Genomic DNA, 21,293 nt, shown 5'->3' on the forward strand with positions numbered 1-21,293 from the left:
ACCTGTACACATGCACACACCCGCACAGTACTTCACACACCGAGGAACGACCTTTTAATCAATCTACCACATACAATTATATTACAATGTACAATATAGTTTCTGAAGACGCACAGGGAAAGCTTTGCCATTCATTTACAAACCTTCCAGAAATTACAAAAGAAAGGCAGTCTGAAAAGTATGTATAAAGAAGTAAAAACAGTTTACAGTGGACAGGAATTACAAAGTTGTGACCATCCCATCAGCCAGCATCTGGGGAGGTCTGCTGTTCGAGGCTAATGATAAAGATGGGTGTGGGACGTCTGAGAGATTTCAATTTAGGCTCCTTCTGGTCTGGCTAATGAAGCGTGTGGTGGCTTTGCTATGTGTGCTGTGGATGGTGTCTCGGGGCAAGGCATTTCAACAAATAATGAAAGGAACAGAAAGCTAAAAGCCACAGGATAGGACACTAAAGGCAAAGATTGGTCAGCTCCCTGGCTGGCTAGAGGACATGCATGCTGCCCGGTTGCTCCCGCTCCTTTCCCCTGTCTCTCATGTGGTGGGCTAAGTAAACATGTCCTGTGTGTTGCTGGCTTGCTTTGAAAGACCCAAGACAGGCATCTGAAAGTGTAGGGCCTGGGCCACTTTGAGGTGAAGCCACTGTGTCAAGTGAGGATGAAGACCAGGAATGCACAACACATGCGAAGTATACACGGTGTTTTTTATTCGACAGTACAAACCACTGTGCAGTTATAAGGCCAGAACATCAAGGCGAGTTAAACTAGGAATCTCAAGAGCCGCGTGAAAATGACAATAATGTGTAATGAGGCAAACGTCTTGAGAAGTTGGGGGGAGGGAGGTCAGAAAGCCTGTCAGGGCTGCCCTCTAGTGTGTGCCGGCTGGAACTGCAGGTGGAGGGGAGGTGGCTGCAGAGAGCCCTCTCCCCGCCCCTTCTGCTGCTCAGCCAGCTGCCCCCCACCCACCTCCCCACCCCAGACCTTGGACAGAACCTTGGGAGTGGAGGGGGAGGGGACCGCGGTGCAGCCCCTTCCCTGATCTCTCCAGTGGTATCATGTGAATGGTAGTGTAAGAGTGTATCTCTCTACTGCTGGGGTGGGGAGTGGGGGGTGGGGGTCAAGGTTGGGTTTTGGGAGTCCTCGTTTGGAATTAAAGCCAGTGACATGGATTTGGAAGTGTCCGGAGGCTCAGGGGTCACTTCACTGCGGCCAGCCTTTGCAGCAGTTTCTTGCCTCTGGAGAGCAGCCCTTTTTTCTTTTTCGAGGACATTTCCCTGCCTCTCCCAGGACTACCAGAACCCATAGATGACGTAGGTGACCCCGAATGGAGATGGGCTGTGGGGGATGGAGCTCTCCTTGCTGTCCCTGAACCCTCGGGAGGAACCTAGTAGGTACATTGCGACAATTTTATTGAGTGCGTCAGCGCCAACAACAGTTCACTGGGTAACCCTGCCCCCGACTCCCGCCAGCCAGGGGAAAGGGTGGGTTGGGTGGTGGTTCGTTTCTTCTTTCAATTTTTAAAGTATGCCATGAGAAGCACACGCCCTCTCCCAAGGCCCCTCTGAGAGAGAGGGGCTGGCCCTCCATGGGCTTTCGCCGTCTTTGTCTTGGGAGACGGGGTGGCCATCGCTTTGGCAAAGAAAGCCAGGTCATAATTTACTCTGGAAATTCAGACTAAAAGCAGGGGAGGGGTTATTGTCAATCAGATGGATAGGCAAGGTGGCCGAGATACCCATCAATCACTGTAAATCAAAAAAGCTCTCAGTGGGAATTTGGATGGATCATGAACTAGGTGGGGGTCGATAAGGCCCTGCCATGGTGGAGTGAGCCCTTGGGTCAGTTAGAGTCCTACAGAAACTTTGGGGATGGCACACTGTTTGAAAGAAAAAAAACGGAAATGAACCTTAATTGTAATCTAAGGAAGCTCAAAGGCCCTTCTTGAAGACTCTCACCATTTCCCAATGGAGGAGTGTGCACTTTCCCCAGCACAGAGAGATGGTGGGCTTTGAGAGACTTTAGGTGGCCGACCAACAGTGCTTCCAAGGGGGGTGGAATTTGATTCAGGAACACTGCGTGCCAATTTCACTTCATTCTGCAGCTAGGCACACGCCTGGGAGTGGCCAGGGATCGCCAGGCTTCTGGTTCACTAATCTCCCCAGAGCAAAACTTGGCGAGTGAGACCAGGGCACTCAGTGGGCACACAATAAAAGGCAAGGGGCCCCCAAGCTTGCTTGGATTGAAAATCAAGGTCTAACTCTAATGGAGAACACCTAGGGCGCACCCAAAGCACACCTGAAGATACCATGGGGCCAGCTAGCGCAGTCATGGGAGCTGCCGCATCCGGAGACACTATTGCATTAGTATGCCAGCACCTCGTAGGTACATGCGTACCTCCATGAGCTCGGGACAATTGTGCTTTGAGGAGAGGGAACACCTGCTCCTAAGGCCAAGGGGCTGCAGCTGGGTATTCCGCCAGCTTTGGCATGCCCAGAGCCAAGGCCACCCCTTGGGGCTTGATCTGGGATTAAAGTTTTGTCTTGGCTCTCACCATGAGTCAACCCTGCTACGGTAAACACATGGATCCGGTTGTGCTTTTTGACTGAGGGTAGCTAACAATGCAATAGGCAACTCTCCTTGTGAGTACACGCTGGCGCACTCTTGTGTAAACAAACAGCTTTAAGAAATATGTTCCCAAGGTTGGCCTTTCCCGTATTCTCAATGGACACATTTAAAAAAAAAAATTGTTCGAGATGATTCATTTCACTATGAATCCAGTTGCCAGGCAACTGAGACCAGGTGAGATAGCCTAATACTTTAGGTCCAATGGTTTTTTGTTTGTTTGTTTGTTTTGAGACATATTTCTTTTCTCTCTCTTTCTTTAAGCCCACATTGACGTCTTAAGACTACCGCGCTGTCCGCTTAGGGTAGCTTAAGTCGGTATCTCTCTAAGGTGTCTTCGGTTGCTCACTTACGTGACGGCTACATGCCTGATTAGGGTGTGAAATGAACACTCTTCTTCTATGTCCAAGCAGATGAGCGAAGAGATAAAAACATATACGTAAAATACAACAGATAAGAACTCGCAGTGATGGCGAAACGTAAAGATGAGACACTCAAGAGAATGCAGTCTCAGGCAGGCGTGCTACGGACACTAAGTAATCCCTGCCATCTAGAACCCTAAGGGGGGAGGCCAGTGACATCCAGGTCCCTGAACCTCACTCTCTGTCAGCTGAACTGTGCACCTACCTACTGTGCAGGCCAGGGGAAGACCCTGGGGTCAGGCAGACTGACTGAAACCAAAGGGTCCTTCTGTGCAACACCAACTTGTGTTGGAGCTAAGCATTTGCGGGCACAATGTCCAAAGAAGGACAGAGGAAAAAAAAAAAAAAAACGAAAAAAAACGAGGGCAGATGCTGGTGGGGCCCAAGTCACGAAAGCAGCAATGCAAAGATTGTGCCAGATGGCAGAGAGGGGAGGGAGGAGGCAGGCGGGCTAAGGGGGCTGGCTTACCCTTTTGGCCTTGGAGCGCATGGGCTGGTCGCGGGAGTAGTGGGGCGGAGCATCGGAAAGGTGGACCTCCACATCATCAGGCACTTCTTCCAGGAAATTGGAAGGCACAAGGCCTTTCTGCCCATTCAGCTCTCCCTGTAATCACAGGGTAGGGGTTGGGGAGGGAGAGGGGGGATCAAGGGGGAGTCACTTATTTCTTCAGAGCTTATTTCTCCCATTATGATGCTCTGCTTAAGTGGCAGGCCTTAGCGGAATGCTGGATAAACACTCCCCAAATGCCCAGATTAGAACAACAAGCCCAGCCACACACAAGGTATGAAATCCAGGGCCTTGTGCGCACCAGGCAAGTGTTCTGCTGCTGAGTCACATGCCCAGCACCCTCTTTTACTTATTTTGAAACAGGGACGTTGCCCAGGGCAGCCTTAAACTCAACAACCCTCCTGGCTCAACCTCCTGCGAAGTGTCAGCTTGAGTCCAATATGGGTCTTGATCTGCCTTCTCCAGTGCAGCTCTTATTTCAGAAGTGGGAATTAGGTCCTAAAAAGATCTAACTCCTTGGTTCTCTAGAGCAGGAGTGTGGGGAAGCAATTGCCTGGAATCTGCATCCTATTGAGTTAGTGTGGGCTACCAAGGGAGTTCAAGGCAAGCCGTGGCCACTTGGTGAGACCCTGCACTGAAGTAAAACTGGCTGAGGTATAAGACGGTGGCAGTATGCTAGCCTAGCTTGTGACAGTGGTGACATGGGGTTGTGTTTCTTCATTGATGGTCAGCCTACATCATCAACTAAAACACGCACAGTACACCACCAAAGGCATAGCAATGGACTCAAGGGAGGGATCCGTAGTTATCCGTGATCTTTTTCTGCTAGGGGCTATTAACCAGAATATGTAAAGAAAACAGCCAAGCAACAAAAGACATTCAAAAATAGACATCTCTCCATATAAATAGACAAATGCTATCCTCCCCTCCCCTCCCCCAATTTGGGGGAGGGGGGAAGATCACAGCACCACTGGTCACAGCGCAAATGCCAATTATACGACAGGGTGGGCCAGCAGGTAAGGTGCCACCATCATCCTGACACCAGAGTTGAACCCCTGGTTGAACACTTGGTGGAAGGAGAGAGCTGTTCCATCAAGGTCCGCGTGTACCTACCATTCCCCTGCCCTGGTATTCTTTTTATCAGTAAAAAGATAAATACATGAATCTTACAGCATCAGGATGAATACAGCCAGGAACTCCCCACCCCCGCTCCCCCTGCCAGAACCCTCCCAAACCAGAAAATACATATTGGTGAAGACTTGGAAAGAGACTGGACCCCCATCTACATGGAGCTGACGGGAATGCTGGGGAGCCCAGTGTGGCAGGTCCTCCCCACACTCCAGACAGAGCTACCATGTGATCCATGGCTCCACCTCAGGGTCTGCACCCCAAAACTGGAGAGCCAGGTCTCAGGGAGCCACGCGGACAATGCTTATGCCTGTATTGTCTGCCGCAGTCAAAAGGCAAAAATGTCCACTGCCAGATCACCAAAAGACAACATGCATGCCACGGAACAGACAGACTTAAGAGGAAAGCCCCATTCTAACACATCCACAGCGTGGCAAACAGAACCCAGTACTGTAAGACAAGTACCCCCCCCCAAGGATTTCTGGGTAAACTGCTAGGCTGGAAGTCTCACCACCAAAACTCAATGGGAGAAAGAAAAAAAAAAAAAGAGCTAGCCTTTGGTGTGCTCTCTTGCAAGGTCTGTTGAGTTTTCTAAGCCAGGGGAGATCCCTGCAGGGAAGCAGAGACCAGCTGAAAGCCCTCTCCTCCACACCAGCCTGTCTGCCAATCAGGCTTCCCTGAATAGAGCAGCACCTACTGCTTTGAGAGAAGAGCTGCTTCTTGAATGCACCCAACATACAAGGATAGAAGAGGCCTCGGTGCGTGTGTGCAAGGGTCCAAGAGAACTACCGAGAAAAGACATAACATCCCTGCCCCACTGGAACAGCAGGAACATGAGGCTGCAGGGAACAAATAATAGCTCCCACTGTTCCCTCCTGCACACAGTAACGCAGGGATCCTTCTAGAGTGAGGGGAAGCTGAGATGTTCACTTTTCAGCATAACTGTGCCAGCAGGTCAAACTACAAATGCTCTGTTATTTCTACCCTTGTATATACACATGTGTGGCTTTTGTTTGTATAGTGCTCATATTTGAAGATGTCCAGATACCCCATCAGGTTTACTATACAATTAAAAATATACTCCTCAGCCTTATATCTCAGTGTTCCCCCTTCCTTCATCTTAAGAGTATTTTATGTATGTGAGTACACTGTCATTCTCTTCAGACACACCAGAAGAGGGCATCAGGTCTCATTACAGATGGTTGTGAGCCACCAAGTGGTTGGGGGGAATTGAACTCAGGACCTCTGGAAAAGCAGTCAGTGGTCTTAACCACTGAGCCATCTCTCCAGTCCACCTTTTACTTCTTAAATACAACCTTCCACAGATTTAATACTCTCTAAAATCTGAGGAGCCCCAGTAATATGCCAGTGCCTCCTTCTCAATACTTGACCCATCTCATTTATCTCTAGAGTTGATGTAACAGTTAATCCTTGCCCTTACTTCCTGCCCACTCCTAATCTTATTAAAGGAACTATGTGCTCTCCACACTGTCCTTGATTGTCTGCCCACAGTTACTGAAGTCTGAAGGGTCCCTGCTACTAAATGGGAAGCCTGCCATCTGTGAGGTAGCAATGTCCGCAGCCATGGTTGCTCTTCTAGTTCATATGCCACCCTGGGAATGGTGCAGAGGTTGCCAAGGCCCTCAGGGCTCCTGGACGGAAGAGTTATTTTGTGAACTACACATTCAACTTCTAGTTGAGTTGAATGTTGAAAAGACACCAACTGAAAGAAAATAGCAAATTTTTAAGAACCAAGCAACAAAATAATATCAGGTGCATACATTCCATCACAGTGATCTAAGACACAGATGTCCTCCAAAAAAATGACTAATCCTGAAGCAAAGGCATCTAGGGAGATAGAGCTAAATAACTCAATAGAACGGTCACAAGGATGTTCAAAACAGAAGGAGCCAAAGAAAGGAGAGTGACAGGTGATGTGAAAAAGGAATCTAACCAATAGAAATGCCAAGGAAAACCTAGTCTGAAGTACTGGAAATGAAAAAAAAATATATAGACAACAACTGTAAAACCTCTGTGGAGAATTCAGTGACAGAATAGACTGAGGAGGGGACAGAATATCTGAGCCTGAAGATGAGTTGGCAAGAACAAGGTGATCCAGCAAGGACAAGGATAAACTACAGAGCTATATGACTTACTTGTAAGACACAAATAACAGTAGACCAAATTCTACACATTTATCGGCACAGCGGGAAGAGAATCTGTTTTGAAAGCCAGAAACCATGTTCAAGACTGACAGACAGTTCTCCAGAGTTAGGGAAAAAGGCCCATCCAGACCACACAGACGGACGATTGAAGAAACTCCCCTCATGATTCAATCAAAACACTAAACATACAGAACAAGGAAATGAATATTAAAAGTGGCCAGAGAGAAACACCAGGCCACAAAGGCAGGCTCCTTCTTGTAACAACAGACTTGTCAAGTGACACTTTAAAGTGACACTGACCTAGAAAATGCATTTCAAGTTCTGAAAGACAGCTCTGCCAAACCACACTCCTATAATTTGAAAAGTAAAAGACTGAAGGAATTTGTGACCACCAAGGCAACACTATGGATAATATCTGAAGAAATCCTTTAGTCCAAAGAGAAAACCCACCCCACCCCAAGACTTCGAGGAAGAACAAATCACACTGCATTAATACTGAGAGGAAAACCAAGTACCACGGCAAGCAAACAAGCAAACAGATAACTTTCAACAATGACTCTGAATTCTAATGGTCTCAATTCCCCCAATCAGAAGACACAAGTTAGTAGATTGGGTTAAAAAAACAAGACCCCAACAACACAAGAAGCATCTATTTGTTGCCTCAAAAAAAAAAAAATGCTCCTCACCAAAAAAGGCTAGCACTGCATCCGAGTGGAAGGTAGAAAGGATGGTCCAAGAAAGCAGACCCAGAACACAAGCTGCTGATGCTGCCCTAGCATCTGATAAAATAGATGTCAAAGCAAAGGATGGAGAAAAGATAATGACAGTGAGTTGGTACTGAAGGAAGCAATCCCTCAAGAGGACATCCCCATGCTGAACACACATGTCTGAACACAGGAGCATCCAATCCCACAAGCAAATGCCACCAAGATGTCCCAGAATAACCCAGCACAACAATAGTGTGGGGCAGGTCATTCTGACACCAAAGCAAACACCTGAGTTTAAACGGTATCATAGATCATAGGCATTTCAGGGACACCTTCAGAACATTCCATCCAAACACTACAGAATCCATACTGTCCTCAGAAGCCCATGGAACTTTCTTTAAATAATATATAAATTATATATTATACAAAGCAAGTCTCAACAAATACAGGAAGGCAATTCCTTGTATCCTCTCTGATCACGGTGGACTAGGACTACAGATGAGCAGCAAGATAAAGCCTCGAGCATACATGAACTCTCAGAGATTAAACAACACACATCTGAAAGATAAGTGAGGAGATCCACATGGAAATCAACATGTTACTGTGATCAAATGAAAGCATACCGTACCAGCACCTCCAGGACACAAGAAAGACAGCCCAAGTAGGGAAGTTTATAGATATGGTTCCGCCTACATCAAGAAATCAGATGTAAACAGCTTAACAAGATCCCTTAAAAACCCCAGAAGAGGAGGAACATGGCAAATCAGCAAATGGAAAGAAATAATTGGATCAGGGCAGCAATTAATGAGACAGAAAAAGATACAAAGAATGAACAGAGAGTTGATTCCAAGAGAGAACCAAGAGTCACAAACCGTTAGCCTTAACTAACCAACGGAACGAGAGGGAAGACCCAAATTAGAGATGAAAAGGGAGCCATTGCAACAGATCCCAATGGGTTCAGAAAGTTGTCATTACCATAAAAACCATCTATTCTAGTAAACTGAAAAATCTAAAAGCAATGGATGAATTTTTAGACACATTATGATCCACCAAGATGAGATAAACAATTTAATTGGATCTATAGTAATTACCGAGATTTAAACAGTGATTAAAATCTCCCAACATTAAAAAAAAAAAAAAAGTCCAGGCCCACATGGACTCAGTGGTGACTTTTACCAGACATTCCGAGAAGAGTAAGACCACCACTTTTCTGAGATTATTCCAGAAAATAGAAAAGGAACATTACCAAGTTCTTTTCAGGAAGCTAGTGTGACAGGGATACCAAAAGCAGGCAAACATTTAAGAAAAAGGAAAATTCTAGAGCAATTTCCCTGATGAATACAGATGCTTAAATTCTCAACAAAATGTTTGAAAAATGAATTGAAGAGCCTTCTCTCTCACACATTAATGAGGATGTAGTAGGAAAGAAACCAGAAAAACGAGCCCTTTTAGTATATGTGTGTGTGTGTGTGTGTGTGTGTGTGTGTGTGTGTATATATATGCATACACATATGCACATATATATTCCATGGTCAGTCGGTTAACAAAAAAGATCACTGCCCATGACCAAGTTGGGTTTGTTCCAGAGATGCAGGGACTATTCAATATATGTTAAGCAATATGCAATATAAGTTTCATTGAGTAGATATTGTCAGGGACAGAAATCACATGGTCATCTCGATAGAGGCAAAAAAAAATGTTTTTGACAAAGCATAACATGCTACACGTGAAAAGTTCTGAAGACACTGAAATAAAAGAAACACGTTTCAACGTGATGCCCCAGCATAATAAAAAGCTATTCATGGCAAACCTACAGCCAGCACCATATTAAATGGGAAAAGCTTGGGAAGCATTTGCAGTACAGCCAGGAACAAGGCAAGGGAGTCCATGACTGCAGCCCCTACTGTGTTGAAAGTCTTAGCTAGAGCAATAAGACAAGAGAAGCAAGGGTATTCAAATGGGAGAGGAAGAGGTCAAAGCAGGAGAGCCCCCAGGCCTCCAACAGGAAACTCCCTACACGTGATCAGCACTGGTAGAAGAGTGGCTGAATGCAAATTAAAATACAAAAATTATAGTAGCCTTCCCCTGTAGTCATGATGAGTGTACTAAGAAAGGAATCAGGAAAATAAACTCATCCAGCATGTATACACTATACACATACACACATATGCACATATATGCTTATGCATATATTCATATATGTGCACAGATATTCCATGTCAATAGGTTAATGATTTAAAAGCATTTAGTAAACTAAATCAGGATCTCTATATCAGGAAGATGGAAGTCTACCCTGTGTAGGTAGGTCTGCTAATGAAGTGTGTTACTATCTATCACCTGTCACGGGCACGGGCTGGCTACCTGCACGAGTTATTCAACATTGTAATGACATTAAGACCACAAAAGGAGATGACAGCTGTTAACAGAGACAACCCAGTTGTCATTTGGAGCAGTCAAGAGACTCAGCTGATGACAACTGCTACAAACTCACTCAGTCCTCGGAGAACACACACATTCTCAAGATGCATTCTGTGTAGCCAGTGACCGTCAGCTTCAGCCAAGCCTAGAAACACAGGCTTGTAACACTGTCACTCAGGAGGCAAGTTCAAGGCCAGCCTGAACAGCGTAGCGAGACTGTATCTCAAAACGAAAAAGCAAACTGACGCCAGGGGTAGAGAATAATAGTGAGCACCATAGATTCTTAAGAATGATTTAAAGACATATAAAAAGAGGAGTAAGAGATTTCTGCATTTCTGCTAGATAGCAGGAAGTGTATTCCCTGTCTGATAGACATAGTTTTCTCCGAGCCTAACCTAAACGTGACATAGGCTTTCTCTGTTAAACAGCGCATGAAGGGTTTGCGGTAGGGGCAAGGCTCACTACAAAATGATTCCCCCAGAGATGTTATAAAATACATTCTAAAAACATAGAGCATGGAGAAGCAGAGTCAGGAACCGCAGTCCATGAAATCCTCCTTACAAGTGGAACTTAGTATCTACACTATGAGGCAGCTTTCTTTCAAAAAAATATTTCCATTTGTGTGTGTATGTGTGTGTGTGTGTGCATACCACGTGAGTTGGGGTTATCGGCAGTTGTGAGCCACCAAGCATGGGTGGTGGGAACCAACTGGGGGTCCTCAGCAAGAAAAACAGAGCTGGTAAGCTCTGAGCCACCTCTGCAGGCCCAGGACAGGTTCTTTTTCAAAATGATCTTTATAATGTTCTAACTCAGAAAAAAAAAGGTAAATAAAGCCACAAGTTGGAAAATGACAAATAAGCTTGAAGCTGAACAAATAAAGAGTAACTGTTTCTATCACTGTGATGAGCAAAAAGTAATTTTTTTCCATCACTGGAACGAGTCTTGTAGTCACTGTCCAAAGACAATGAACTGTGACCTCATACAAACTCATAGACCAAAACGGTTCTCAAAACACAAAGCTAAAGAGTAGACTGTGAGCTGGGCAGTGGTGGTGCATGCTTTTAATCCCAGCACTTGGGAGGCAGAGGCAGGTGGATTTCTGAGTTCAAGGCCAGCCTAGTCTACAGGGTGAGTTCCAGGACAGGACAGCCATATCTACACAGAGAAACCCCGTCTCAAAACAAAACAAAACAAAAAAAACAAAAGAAAGGAAGGAAGGAAGGAAGGAAGGAAGGAAGGAAGGAAGGAAGGAAGGAAGGAAGGAAGGAAAGACTGTGACCTAGAGAAGGACATTGTCATTCTTTGCAATGAGGTGTGCCTATCCCACTAAAAGTCCATAAGGGGGTGTGGCTATCCCACCCAAACCAGCTGTGAAATCCAGGCAGCTCAGAAGAGAGTCAGAACTCTTAAACCTTGCATGCCTGAGGCTGCGGGAGGGGGCCTCTGGGGCCATCCAGTACTGCACAGAGAAGCGAGACTCCCAATTATGTGCAAGGGGCCCTAGAGGTTTAGCCATGGGAAGCAGCCACAGAGAGTGGCTACAGGGGGGCTGGGAGGGGAGGGGTTGCAGGGGGGCATGCAGCGGATGTCCAGTTACAGATGCAGGAAGTTAGCCCCACCTTGTGTATGGATGGCCTCGCTTATGCCCCAGAGACTATTAGGCAGCTGCAGAACAGGAGGGAGGTGCCATGGATGCTACCGGCAGTGAATGAGCAGAGGAGAGACTCTCTAGTGTCTTGTTGGGGGAGGGGGTGCGGGGGTGGGGAAGCTGTGAAGCCAGAGCTGGTCCACCTGTTTGTTTTGTTTCTACTTCCTATTCTCTGTAAAAGAAAACCCACCACCCAGGCCATAAATAGCCTAGAAAATCAAATTGTTTTGTAAATGTTTGGACAGTAGCAATTTTGTGTTTGCTGTGTCTACAGTTTGTTAGACACAGAAAATACTATAATTAGTAGAGAGCAATAAGAGACGGACCATAGTGGCGGCTTCCTTCTCTCTCTCTCTCTCTCTCTCTCTCTCTCTCTCTCTCTCTCTCTCTCTCTCTCTCCTTCCCTTTCTCCTTCTGTCTTCCCCCCTTCCTCCTTTGAAATAGGAGTTAGCCAAATAGCCCAGCCTTTCCTTGAACTTACAATCATGTACCACTTTAGCCCCCAGATTTTTATATTATAATACAAAAGAGAACTTATCTCAGAGAGACAGTAAGAAGACAAATACTTTAGAATGTGACATAGTCATATCCCAAGCTCATGTGTTAATTTGAGAGAGAGAGAGAGAGAGAGAGAGAGAGAGAGAGAGAGAGAGAGAGAGAGAGAGAACGAACCAGGGATTGGAACCCCCCAAAATGAACAGCATTTTTTTTGATGTTTCAAAAACTTACATAATAAAATCCATCTTCATCGATTTCACCAAAAACAGTAATAATGTCTCCTGTGCAAAATGGAAGTTCAGCCTGCAAAGACAGAAGACAGAGCCAAGAGCAGATTGCAACAGAAGACCAAGCTAAGAGTATATTGCAACAAGGTAGGAATTGTATAAGGTCCAGCATCCTTCCTACCCTTTGGGAATGCACCTGTCTTTTGACTGTGTCAAGGTGCAGGGCTGGCTGTAGGATGCAGACCCAAGGGACCAGGTGCCCGGGTTGCTCAAAGCTGAAGGGTGGGGATGGGGGTGGGGGTTTGTTTAAAGCAGTGGGACGTTGGGGGTGGGGCGGGGGGCGGGTCTGTTCTGAGTAAGCCTGAGAGAAACAATTTAGACTAAAGGCCATTGCCACCTCCTGGTGAGGCACAGGAAATCAAGTAACTCTACACCTGGAACATGGGGGAACATGGGCGGACCATTGGTAACCACCCTCTCTGCACAAGACAACCTCCCAACTCCATGTCAATTCAATACCTATCTGTTAAATGTTTGCTGAGCAGCAGGTCCCAGTGTGGGGACAGCAGGGAATATTGAACACAAGCCCCGGTGTCCAGGAGGCAAACTCTCCTTAGACCCTTCAAATTGTAGAGCCCAGCAGAATGTAGAAACAGCCAGGAGAACCAGGAGCGTGGCTTTGTCTCTAAACATTAAGCATGAACCAATACAGTTCAGCAGGCGGCGCTAATAAGCTATCACAGCGAAGCTGCTTGCGGGAGTCCAGATCATTCTGGTGTGAGGACAGGTAACCCTGGAGGCAAAGACCTCAGCCTTTCTTGTTCTGCCTTTGTGCCACGGGGTGCCCTAGAACACCAGCCCTCCCTCTCATCTCATAGGCACGAGAGGGTTCATCAGTCATGGTAACTTTTATTTCTCTGCTAAAAGGGGTCTCTGTGTTGCCACACCCAATAAGTTGTGGGTCGCAGGTCACTCTTCCAGTAGTTCTGCTGGGAGACTTGGGATTGGCTACTATAACTGTCCTGGGGCATCGGACACTTCAATCTCTCCCAGTGATCACCACTCTGCACGTAGGTAGGTGTATTCTATGCATACATTTTCATGACACAGTTTGGAAACCAGACACCCTAATAGATGAATAGGAACTTAGAGCACAGTGGAGCAAGTGTGCCATACTCTGGAATAAGGCTGAGTCTGCCTTCCTCTCGGTGGCAAACCTGTGGTATAGGATGACTCTCAGCTCTGTGGAAGGGGGCAGGGCAGTTTGTGAGCATGGCTTTCAAGGGCCACTGGCTCACTTATCAATGATTTCTGGGGTCTCTGCCAGCATTCTTGGACCTCAGCTGACCACGGGTAACGTGGACCTGGGTTTGCTGTGGAGTGGCTGGTCACTGGCTCTCCCTCTCTACCTTGCTCAGAGAGAAGTGGGACTCAAAGGCACACAGCCTAAGCATGGTGCCCATAAGAAGTCAGGAAGCCATTGGCGGTAGTTCGGGGTCAGCATTAAAGAACTCCAGGCTGGTACCTCAACATCCACGTTAGGAGAGCTTTCCCTAGGATCATAGTCGTAGAGAGCCACCATTCTTCGTGTGGGTACAGAGTGACCCCGGCCGCTTCTTCTACTTCTCTCTGCAAAACCATAAGATCTAGTTATGAAGATCCCCAAATTGGGTGACCTTGCTCATTGCCCAAAAGTGTGGGCACCGCTTGCTAACATCCCCAACTTGGGCCAACTGTCTCAGCCTCCAGTGTTTTGTTTTGTTTTTTTTTTTTTTCTAGACTATTCACTTTCACAGTGTTATTCTCCTTTGTATCTACCATGCTGTGGGGACTCCATGGTAGATAGTTTGGGACCTTCTCCCAAACTAAGTCCAAGTGGTCTGAGGCATCAGATGGCTATGGCTTGGGAAAGTCTAGCAGGAACCATGAGGTTCTGAAAGAGAACAACAGCTATCCTTTGAATTGAAGCCTTACTTCCTGAAAAGAAGATGGAGGAGGCTCTTAAGACTCAAGAAGCTAAGGAAACTTACAAGGATCAGGACACTCAGAAGTTTACAGGACTCACAAAGCCCCTCCCCTTGCTTCTAAAGCTGTGAATAATTGCTAGACAACAAGACTCTGGTGGAACCACCTTCGAGGGGTGCAGGAGCTGCAGGAGTAGTTTTGGTGAGTTGTCACACATGCTAGGTGGCATCTTTTTGAGACACCCAGAGCAGTATGGCCAGGTCACAGCATCAAATCACACAAGGCAAGATGAGCAGTTACCATTATGGACAACACAGGCAAAGCAATGACTGACTGATGACAGGCTAATTAATCATGGTGTTTCTTGGAACAAAATAGATAAGCCTGTTCAGTTTCTGTTTGATCTATATAAGCAAAAGAACTCTAGAACAAACGAAAGCAAGGCTATATTGGGTCACAGTATAATCACAGCCCATCAATCAGTTTCTAGACCAGAGCCAACTACAAATCCAAAGCCCCTGAATGAAGAGAAGGCAGGTCCCATGAAAAAAGGCCGCATTTCAACACTGACTCAACACTGACTGGTTTCACTGCTAGCATCTTCCCATCCTCCCGGGAGAGGCCTCTGACCTTTTATCAATGTGACTGTACACTGGGGAGAGGAACATCTATCCAGAGGATTTGCCTCCATCAGACTGGCCTGTGAGAAATTTGCCTCCATCAGACTGGCCTGGGAGCAAGTCTGTGGGGCATATTTTTTTGGACTGAGGACTAAGGTAGGAGTGGGGACAGCCCCTATGTGGGCAGTGCCTCCTTTGAGCAGGTGGCTCTAGGTTGTAAACAAAGCAGGCTGAGCAAGCCAGTAAGCATCAAGTCTCCATGGTCTATGCCTTAGTTCCTGCCATAGTTTTCCTCAAAAATGAGCAGAAGGTGAAATACACCCTTTCCTTGCCAAGTTGTTCTTGGTTAGAATGTTTTATCAGCACAGAAATCACAAGTCGGTGCACAAATACCAGAGTGCGTGAATGTTTCTAAAGCACACAGCCAAAGTGCAGTAATTGGATTGCAGAGTGGATAATGGATAGCAAATCTTCCCAAGAACTGGTCACTCAGAGGTGGTGGCAGCTGCTCCCTGCTATGGCCTGCTGCAAAGTCCAAGTGCAGCAGAGCCTGAGGGACCACACTCACCTATTTTCTCCACAGGCGTGTTCAGAGGGAGGAAGCCTTGCCTCAGCAGCTGGTCCATCATCTCCTCATCATCCGCATGGATCTCAGAGACCATGTTACAGGGAATGAGGCCGAGCCTGGCACAGGTCTCCCCACGGTAGAAGCCATCTGCGTCTTTGTCTCCATATACCTGGAGTCACAGGAGTGGTGGGGAGGGGGATAGAGGGGAGGAAGGAATCGGAGCATCTGATAGACCGGCTCAGCCACACATCAGCCTCACTGGCAGCAGAGTCACTTAAAGTCAAAACTTCTGAGAACACACTTATCAAGCCCAATCACTCACATACATCAGGCACAGGCCACCTGGATCGGTGACCATGGCTCCTCACCTTCACTCTCTCCCCCCTCCCCTTTGTTGGTGTGCCAGCTTGAAGTTTAGGTGTCAGATGCTAAAACCTCTGCTTTTCAAATTCAAGGTCTGACTGAGCATGTAGTACACAGGCCACACGTAGGCACACAAGTGTGTATGCACACGTATGGGCAATTATTCACAGCTTTAGAAGCTAGGGGAGGGGCCTTGTGAGTCCTGTAAACTTCTGAGTGTCCTGATCCTTGTAAGTTTCCTTAGCTTCTTGAGTCTTAAGAGCCTCCTCCATCAATAGGGCACACAGGCAAAGGCACTGCCCTTTTCCTAGGTGAAGTAAGTGTACTGCCTGTCCTATGTTCAAGGCTTTCCCAGCCCTGAGCCATCTCCTCTAACAGCCCTTGAGGCCAAATTACTGCTACTGCCCAGGCTGGCATGCAGAACACTCCATCTCCACTGCCAGTTGCTGTCCCCTGTCCCGTGGCACTACAGCCATCAGTACCTTGATGATCTGTCCTTCTTTGAAGGGAAGCTCCTCTTCAGCAGCGTCTGGGTTTGGGGACATGGTAAGTGGGTCATAGTCAAACAGAGCCACAAAGATACGGGCTGGGAGCTCCTCAGCACCAGGGTCAGTTTCGGACTCATCATAGAAGTCTGGAGAAAGATGGTCTCGGCTGCTGTATTCATCTGGAGCGGGCAGGGAACAGAGCACAGGGATCGTGTGACACCCATGGAACAACTCAGGGGTACAGCTCACATGTAAAGTGGATCTATGTAAAGGACAGCCCTGTGCACTCCTCTTCATCTGTCTGGGCTCAGCATGGGGCCAGAAATCTGCCAGAGATGGGACTGTGGAAGCGGGCAATTGCTTCTGAACAGGACCATTCGATCCAACCTAAGCCATATTGTGAGGGAAAGCCACAGAAGCAAGAGGCCTTGAAGCTTTACCAGAATAGGTGTTTGGTCCCCTCGAAGTGCAGATGGGACCCCCATGAGATGCCTCTTGGGTCCTCAGCAGGACACAAGGCTAACTACAAGGTTATTTACCTCTCACACTTCAGAATTCAACATGGCCGACGGTGATAGTCTGCCAGCTCTGAATGTCTAACCAGCAGCAGATACACCCTACATGGAAGGAAATTAATGCTTTCTCAGTATCTAATTGTGATATATTTTGGTATCCTAATGCGTGTGTGTGTGTGTGTGTGAGAGAGAGAGAGAGAGAGAGAGAGAGAGAGAGAGAGAGAGAGAGAGAGAGAGAGAGAGAGAAAAGAGAGAGAGAGAGAGAGAGAGAGAGAGAGACTTGATATATCATGAGGTGTGTGGTTATCTAAACTATACCTGCAAGAATGTCAGTGCAGACTCCCTCATGCAGATACTGGACTCCATTAATAATCCTGCCCCTTAAATAAGATGGCAGATAGAACCTTCACACTTCCCCCTTGGACACTTCTTAAAAAGGATTTACTTCTAATTATGTGTAGGTTTGTGCACATGAGTGCGGGTGCCTCGGAGGCGGGAGGTGTCGGATCCTCTGGGAGCTGGAGTTACAGGTGGTTGTGAGTCTCCTGATGTGGTGCCTAGAACCAAACTCAAGTCTTCTGGAAGAGTAATACATATGCATATGTTTTTAACTACTGAGCCATCTCTCTGGCCATCCCTTACCCCCACCCCATCTTGGACACTTTAATTGGCTCCAGGGCACTTCCAGTACATTGTCAATGCTTGGCTGTTCTACAGTTTTGGGAGTCGAGGAAAGAAATCAAAGTCTGTGTATCTTTGGTACAGGTGAACCTGCTCTTAAGATATTTTCTGTTTATAGTTGCTCAAGCCTGAGAATATAGAACCTGCAAATACAGAGGCCAGTTATGCACACACACACACACACAAGCACATGCGCACACACACACATGCCTGCACATACACACAGAGACACATGCATGCACTGGCACACATACATGCACACTCATGCATGCACACATTCAAGCACATGCACATGTGTGCAAACACACACATGCATACCCACATGCACACACACACGCACAGACACGCACAGACACGAATGTGGGCAAGCATTCCATAGAGAGGGAGACGACAGAGCAGTGGTTCTTAACCTTCCTAATGCTGCAACCCTAAAGGTGTGGTGACCCCCGACCATAAAATTATTTCCATTGCTACCTCATAACAGTCACCTTGCTACTGTTATGAATCACAATGTAAACCTCTGAGATGCAGGGTATATGCTATGGAACTCCTATGAAAGGGTTGCTCAAACCCTGGAGGGATCAAGACACTCAGGTTGAATATTGCCCCCATAGAGGCTGTGGCTATTCGGTCAGAAACTAAAACTGTCAGGAGGGAGAAAAGCTTGGGAGAGCAACTACCCCAATAACTGTCTCTCACTGTGACTCCAGGGGTGACATAAGTGGACAGAGAGCACCAAAGAGGTGGCTTCTTTCACCCACCAAATAATGATGATTTAAAGAAGCACACCTGCACTACGGAGTGGCTGTCACACTTAATAGAAGCACACCTGCACTACAGAGTGGCTGTCACACTCAATCGTCACCTTTTCTCAGACCTCAAATATATACAGCCTTTACCTGTCCTGTGTCAGAAAATCTAAGGAGAAGTAGTAAAATAGTCCAGATTTTAAAATAAGGTGAAATAAGAAACCCTGTGTCCATACTAACTCCCTCATCTTTATTTCTCTAATGCTAGTCTGTACCTTAGGGTACAAACCACTTGTATCAAGGCTTTCTTGTCCTGGTATTTGTCCCTTTTTTGTTCATGTATCATAAACATATTTCAAGTGCTGGAGAAATGACTCAGAGGTTAGGCGCATTGGTTGCCCTTGTGGAGGACCTGGGCTCAAGTTTTCAGTACCCACATGGACGCTCACAACCAGCTGTGTTAACTCCTGTTCCAAGGGATCTGCTGCCCTCTTCTGGCTTCCTCAGGCACTGCATGCACAAGGAGCACACAACATACATGCAAACACTAATACTACCAATAAAGACCAATCTTAATAAAAAGATGGTATGAATGTGTGTCTCCAAATAATATTCAGTAACCCTAAAACCATAAAAAAAATAAAACAAAATACCTTTAGCAACTTGAAAGACTGATTATTTATTTATTTATTTACAATGGTGTGGATGTTATCAGAACCACACACAATAAGCAACCGGCTGCCTCATGATCCATTGTCTTCTTTTATTTGGACCTTTAACTTGAACATGGAACAAAATTATCTACAGCCTGTTGATTGCCTCTCACTGTGGTTTTGTCAGGAAGCACTGTAAGAACTCCAAGTTATTCTTACAGGATGATGTGTGGACTCCAGGGTGGAACCCCAGGGCAGCTGTGAGGCCCCACTTTGGATCTAGCTGGGGTTTGCATGAAGAACTTAGTCCCCTGTCACGGGACCTGGTTAGTTTAGTTTCAGCTCTACAAACGTCCCAGGGATTGCATCTTCTGGATGTGGCTTTGATGAGCATTTGCTGTCTGTGAGTTCTCTGTGCTTCTTTGGGTTGTATTATGTGGCTTCTCTGTGGACAGCAAGACCTCTGTGGCCAGGGGTGGAGTATGAAGCTGAGGATGGAGGCCTACGGTCAGCTTCCCCTGGATGCTAATGCCAGCTAAGTCTTCCAGGACGCACAGGGATGCCCTGGCTCAGGAACAGCTTATGCACCTGATGGAATGGGGATTCCTTGTTTCTTGGGAAGCCCAGTTGTGTCACGTGATGTTTTGCTGGAAGTGGTCTCGTGAGAGGATGTTTTGCTGAAGTGGACACATGAAAGAGCATGTGATGTTTTGCTGAAGCAGACACTTGGGAGGGTGTGTGCTACGGAAGTGCAATGCCTCGCTGGACTTCGCTGGTCTTCATTTCATAGACGGAAACACACCAAAAATCTTCTTAGAGTATTCCAGCTGATTCTGACCGTTTCTGCTGACCTGTGCTGATTGACTGGAGCCTTGCAGTTTCTGCTGGATCATGCTGATGCTACTGATGCACATTTGATGTTTGCTATTGAACTGGACTGCTGGTATCTTGACAACGAAGGGTAAAATCGCCCCCAACGAACTACTAAACAGGTCTACAACTCCCTTTTCTATCAATCTTATCCTTTCCCAAGTGACAAGTAACTCTAGTCCTTGCGTTAGTAGGGAGCTCGGAGCATTTCAGAACCCAAAATACAGTAGGTTTTGAAAATGCTAAGCCTCCAACCTGAACTGGGCTAAACGTCTGACGATGTCTACAATGTGCAACAGGCTCCTTGGCCCTCTTGGCAGGGAGGGAGTCTCTCTTTGTCCGACTTGTTTTCAATTTTCAGCATTTTCTATGGATGTAGGTTGTGCTGTATTCCCTCAAACCACCAGGCAGATGGGAAATGATGCAGGAGAGCTCATGTCACTTAGCGAGGTAGACTCCGTTACACTCGGATAGGTGTGGCCATTTGTTTTCAGGAGACTGACACACACCCCATCCCACCTCAAGGCCTTGCATTTGATGGGTAGGTAGTAAGATTAACAAAAAGACCAAAAATTACCCAGGGGAACAAATAAGCACAATTAAATGTCTAAAATACTAAGTGCTAATTTTTTTTAACTTTTACTTTTTCTTTTTTATATGTATGTGTGCGCACTGTGTGTATGTGGATACCAGAAGAGGGCATCAGATCCCATGGAACTGGAGTAACAGGCAGTTGTGAGCTGCTACATGGATACTAGGAAATGAACCCAGGTTCTCTGCAAGAGCAGCAACTGCTCATAACCACTGACCCATCTCTCCAGAACCCAGTTGCTATCATTTTAACATGAAAAGAGAATTAAAGACCAGAGGACCATATTTTCTGACCCCTGACCTGCTGGTTATTAGTCACTGGCTCCTTGGGCCATGTGCCTGGTGTTCTTGGTGAGTGGCAGACCTATCACATGGATGACCTACCACATTGATGACCTATCACATGGATGACCTACTACACTGATGATCTATTACATGGATTTTTTTTTCCTGTGTTCACAGACATGGAGGTTTGTCTGTCCTTCTACACGTGGGCACCCCATGCAAAGTGCTGGGTTTAAGTTATGGTTTTCCGCACAGGTTCTCCAGTAGCTACAAGAACTGAGAAGAGGTAAAGAGAGCTGCATGGGCTCACGGGCTCATGCTCTTTTAAGTGTTAAGATGAAGGGTGTGATCTTTGTGACATAGCATTACTGTCTCGTTGGGACCAGCTACACGTTAAGAATCCAGACAAACCATGCATAAGATGCAATGACAAGGGTCCCAGTCAGGCCAGAGAAGGCTGTCCCATGCTCTCAGGGACAAGGACATCTGACATGTCTTTGGGCGTGAGATGTCCCCTGACTTCTTGTGTAGTCTGACTTGCTATGGCAATAGCATTAAGTTCCTGGCCTGGAGATTAGAGTAGGAACCCCACCCTACCTCCATAAATGG

General features: G+C 46.6%; 1 protein-coding gene across 8 annotated transcripts in view; it reads right to left on the minus strand.

The window, feature by feature from the left end:
• Nucleotides 1–21,293, minus strand: part of Rimbp2 (RIMS binding protein 2) — a 192,179-nt gene continuing 170,886 nt past the window's right edge. For 4 of the 8 annotated variants that reach the window (XM_029478015.2, XM_029478008.2, XM_085837207.1 and 1 more), the window contains 6 exons: nt 16,335–16,519; nt 15,490–15,658; nt 13,862–13,965; nt 12,341–12,412; nt 3,507–3,641; nt 1–1,380 (listed from right to left, as the gene is read on the minus strand). In XM_029478015.2, the coding sequence (XP_029333875.1) occupies nt 1,192–1,380; nt 3,507–3,641; nt 12,341–12,412; nt 13,862–13,965; nt 15,490–15,658; nt 16,335–16,519 (854 nt within the window). In that variant the 3' untranslated portion in view covers nt 1–1,191. Of the gene's footprint in view, nt 3,015–3,506; nt 3,642–12,340; nt 12,413–13,861; nt 13,966–15,489; nt 15,659–16,334; nt 16,520–21,293 lie in introns of all 8 variants that reach the window. The other 4 variants (XM_021163023.2, XM_029478014.2, XM_029478016.2 and 1 more) reach the window with 2 other exon arrangements.

Source organism: Mus caroli, unplaced genomic scaffold (genome assembly GCF_978045245.1).
Source record: "Mus caroli unplaced genomic scaffold, Mus_caroli_1 scaffold_4, whole genome shotgun sequence".
In the NCBI taxonomy this organism is placed as follows: Eukaryota; Metazoa; Chordata; class Mammalia; order Rodentia; family Muridae; genus Mus; species Mus caroli.